At 39.9% G+C, this 4,462-nt stretch overlaps 1 protein-coding gene across 14 annotated transcripts in view; it reads right to left on the bottom strand.

Moving 5' to 3' along the window:
- Prpf4b (pre-mRNA processing factor 4B) overlaps positions 1–4,462 on the bottom strand; it is a 32,149-nt gene that overhangs the window by 3,729 nt on the left and 23,958 nt on the right. For 9 of the 14 annotated variants that reach the window (XM_029547376.1, XM_029547377.1, XM_029547378.1 and 6 more), the window contains exons 12-16: positions 3,091–3,205; positions 2,836–2,940; positions 2,310–2,461; positions 1,828–1,914; positions 125–864 (exon numbers count right to left, since the gene is read on the bottom strand). In XM_029547376.1, coding sequence (XP_029403236.1) covers positions 661–864; positions 1,828–1,914; positions 2,310–2,461; positions 2,836–2,940; positions 3,091–3,205 — 663 coding nt within the window. In that variant the 3' untranslated portion in view covers positions 125–660. Of the gene's footprint in view, positions 1–124; positions 865–1,827; positions 1,915–2,309; positions 2,462–2,835; positions 3,000–3,090; positions 3,206–4,462 lie in introns of those variants that run through there. The other 5 variants (XM_029547388.1, XM_029547389.1, XM_029547386.1 and 2 more) reach the window with 4 other exon arrangements.

Genomic DNA, 4,462 nt, shown 5'->3' with positions numbered 1-4,462 from the left:
AAAAAATAAAACAAGATCAGTTATCACACATGCAGGGAATTCTGCCACAAAGCTATCCCTCATTTTCAATTATTCCAATAAAATAACATCTTACAANACTGGTGATGTTGATGGTTNAGCTTACCTTCAGTGTACTGAATGTTGTACACAACCTGCTTTAAAAGAGGAGACATCCCTGCAGGCAGGCTCAAGAAGGAAGAGACTCCCTTCGGCACTGACTACACCAAGGGCATGCTGCTGTGGCCTGCACACACACACCTAGGAAAACNTGAATATAAACAGCATTTATGCTGGCCATTGTATCTGAAGAGCAAACTGAAGCCAAGTCTGCTAAAAACAAATCAACCACCCAGCACTGCCACTCATCACAGATGCTTTTTGTCTTTTATGTGAACTGCAACCATATACATTAGCACTGTAATTCTGTGCAGTCTTGGCAATTAAAACATTTCTACAGTGAANCTTCACATAAGACACAAAACAGATTAACTAACATTTCTAAAAGAAATATCACCCTCGGTGTTAATTCAAATATATCATGCTTCCTCAAATTTGCTGCAGAAATATTTATAAGTTTATATACATTAATAATAAACTGCTGTGAAATTTCTTCAGTCTTTGTATTTAATTACTCAAACCCTTGGAGTTTCTTCATCTCATTTAAATTTTTTCCTGGATAAATGCATGCTGCAGGGCCTGGTTGATGCTAATTCGCTTAGCTGGGTCCAACATTAGGATCTGGTCCAACAAGTCCTTTAGCTGGTGTACTTTTTTACGTTGATCTTCAGGAAGTCGCTGGCACCCAATCAAGTCAGCCAACAGGTCCTTAGTTGGATTAATGGTGCTCATGACAGTAACTTTCTCCTAAAAATAATTTTTACAATGTATAGCTCTAAATAAATTACATGTATGCAAATCAGACTTTTTTCTATCAAAATATCAATACATAAACAAGAATACTTATGATGATCAACCAGTTTTGAAACTGTTTTGTGGTTTTAACCCCCACATCTTTTCAAAGAGAATCAAGAACTTAAATGGAAAAGATGTACAAGTTACCCAGGAACAAGCAGTGGGCACTGCTGCCTGAACTATGCTTTCTCTGGCTTCATCCTTTAGTGGCAAGTGAACCAGGTCAATCCCAAGACATGTTACTCTGTGCTTTGATAAAACCAAGGCTCAGGATTACAGAGGAAAAATTAGCAATCTTTGCTTCATCTTGTAGACTTTAGAAAGACCGGTACGTGTATGATAGTGTATATGCCAGCAATGCTGGATAAAAGTGTTTAGGAGAGGCGGTCACTCTGGACATGACTCAGCTCATGGGAGTCCGTGAGCAAAGGCACCGAGGCCTGTGTGAACCAGGGTACCTCTTACCACAAGTGGACTCAGGGAAAACAAAAATGCTGAAGAAGGCCGAGTTCATATGACAGAGAGCTTGGCTTATAACTGCAAATTTCAAAATAGAGAAAACTTTCTCCAATGGCAATCTAGAAGATACTTGGGAAGTCAGACCAAGGCAACCTAAGGAAAGGGTGGTGGGGACCTAAATATGAACCAACTATCACCTTAGAGAAATGTCTTAAATCTCTTCATTGTTCTCATAGCCTAATCAGTTTTATTCACAAATTGGTAGCAAAGGGAATTGCCTATTTTGTTGTCACTTTAGAAGCAGTCACAGCTCCACACACCACACAGAACTCACTCTGCTGTAATAAAGCACAGAGCACAGTGGTAGAGCACTGAGCTAACTAACTAGCAAGTGTGAATCCCCCACATCAGTTTCCACACTGAAAAGAAGACATAACACACGTAAGCCAGACTTACCCTCTCTGTTACTTTATCAACCTCTATGTACATGAAGTTCAGATTTTGGTCAAAATGTTGATCTTTGAATACACCTTTCCGGATCATCTAAAAACAAACAAATGGCTTTAAAACTACTACAAATCTTGCCTGGCACACTACCAACTCTATGGAATAATAATTCACACATCCATTATTTAAGACTTTCTTGCTGTACTGAGAAGCAAGAGCTCTTAGCCAGTCTGCAGTGCGCTCTTCTGACCAGCGCACTCCGAGACGCGCTAGCTAATGTGCAGCTCTGTCCATCCTGTCTCTACACAGCTGCACTCTTCCCCATTGCAAAGCCCTTGACTGGTGAGAACTGAAACACCCGCAACAAGAAAGGAGCTACAGTGTCAGTACAGCCGCTACCCACACCCTTGAGAACTTTACTTCTTCATCGCTACAGTCTAGGTGACAAAGTGTTAGGAGTCTCTGAGTCTACAGGAAGGAAGTTAGCCTACCTTATTTGGCATTTTTCCTTTAAGGTCCATGGCGAGCTTCAACATATGGTTATTAGTTTTGCCAGGGAATAAGATTTTTCCAGTATAGAGTTCATATAAGGTACAACCTACAGACCACATATCGATACCGTAGTCATAGCTTTTACCTATAACTAAAAACAAAATGGAGGTTTTAATACATGAGGATAAGAATGAGCGACTCTTAGATTGTATTTCCAGTAATGGGGCACTACCTTAGCTTGAACTATAGTCAAATCCATAATATCCAAGTTTAGTTTCATGGTTTTTTTTCCCACTAATTCTTAAGAGATACTTTAAAAAATAAAAAACAAAAACAAAAAAAAGCAAAACAACAAAGAACTGCCAACAAGTTTAAAAACAGGGACAGGAGAGGAACTGGAGGGACAAGAACAGATGCTTCTCTTTCTCCTTTGACCTTTGCTGGAGGTGCTAGTCAATCTCAACCCAGGCAACAGGAAGAGAAAAACCAGAGGTCCCACACCATCCATAAACGTGATAATCAGACCTTGAACAATCAAGAGCAGTCTTCTAAAGGCGAGGGGCTCCACAACTGTTTTGCTACTCTTGCTCGACATGATCAAGACTCCTGTCACAACTACCTTCATTCCACCTGAGGAGGAGGATGAACTTGCTATGGTTCCCTTCCTCATGAATGACCTCGTGCGGCTGCTGAAGTGTGATGGAAAACAGTGCTTAGACATTGCACACGCTGCTTCCACCAGAGGATGGCCCACGTACGCGAACACTCTAAGACACTTACTGATCTCCGGAGCACGATAAAATCTACTGACAAGATAAGGCGTTATATCATTATCTGCAACATGTGAGGCCGATCCAAAATCACAAAGTTTTAAAATTGTTTTGGATTCATTAACCTGCAAAACATTTTTTAAGGAAATTCAATTCATGTCAGGAATAAACACACAAATTAAAACTGTCTTTACGAATTTAAACTAATCCCTATACTAAGAAAATCACTCATTTCAAAATTCCTTTTCTTATTATACAAGTTTCTAATTATTAAAAAAAAGTGTTTGTTCAATACTTTATTACAACTATAGTAAGACTTTTTTTTTCCTGTGAGGAAACACAGGGAATACCAGGTACAATTAATTTTACTTAACTGTATTTAAAATCTCATTTCATGAGGCAAAGCATTTCTAAGCTTCCCTTTAATGCTTAAAGTCAAGTTACTTTCTACAAGAGCACGAGAACATTTATTAATAGAAAAACCTCTGACTAAATCGAATTCCAGTTGCCAGGAAATTACAATGGCAATGAAAGGAGGGCGGCCCATGACTAACCACTAGTGATTCCTCGTCAGTTACCTGGATCACATCATCTGAAACTCTCACCACTTTAAGTCTGAAAAATACTAAATCCCTTCAGTAGAAAGTATTAGCAAGAAAATATTAAATGTATCTAACACAACTGATAAACATGAACTCTGTATTAGTCATTTGCTCTCCTTTCCTTGGTAAATACTTCCACATACACAGTAACAGTGACATCTGCTGAGAAAGGCTGGAGCTGCTCCCATGACTGCTGCCACTCATGACCAGAAGCATGTTCAGGATTAACAAGTGAAGAGAATTCATATTCCAGAGTCCCTTCCCCCCTTCAAAAGAGACACATACAAATTCTCAGTTGGGACTTGAACTTGGCCTACCGTACCCATTCCCATGACAATAGTTTAACCAGCTCTAGTACTCTCTGGGGGAAGGAGGGAGGGGTATCCTTACAAAGTATAATCAGTATAAACAGACTAGACTATCAGTGGGACCCACAGAACTAAGTTCCTAGCCCCAGCCCAAGATAGAGTCTCTCTATGTAGCTTTGGCAGGCCTAGAATTCATATATGTAAACCAAGCTGGCCTTGAACTCACAATGTCCACCTGTCTCTGTCTCCAAGTGCTGAGATTAAAGGCAAAAGCCACTGAGACCAGCCAAACACGAATTATTTTAAACTACAACACAACATCAAGAGCAATTTCCTTACTTTGGAGACCAGTAGAAAGTTGTCTTAAAATGGTAAATACATTTTTTATAAAAAGAAAACTAACAGCCGGGCGTGGTGGCCCACGCCTTTAATCCCAGCACTCGGGAGGCAGAGGCAGGAGGATTTCTGAGTT

Source organism: Mus pahari, chromosome 16, assembly GCF_900095145.1.
Source record: "Mus pahari chromosome 16, PAHARI_EIJ_v1.1, whole genome shotgun sequence".
In the NCBI taxonomy this organism is placed as follows: domain Eukaryota; kingdom Metazoa; phylum Chordata; class Mammalia; order Rodentia; family Muridae; genus Mus; species Mus pahari.
Note: the sequence above shows the minus strand (reverse complement) of the source record. Positions and strands in the feature narration are given on the sequence as shown.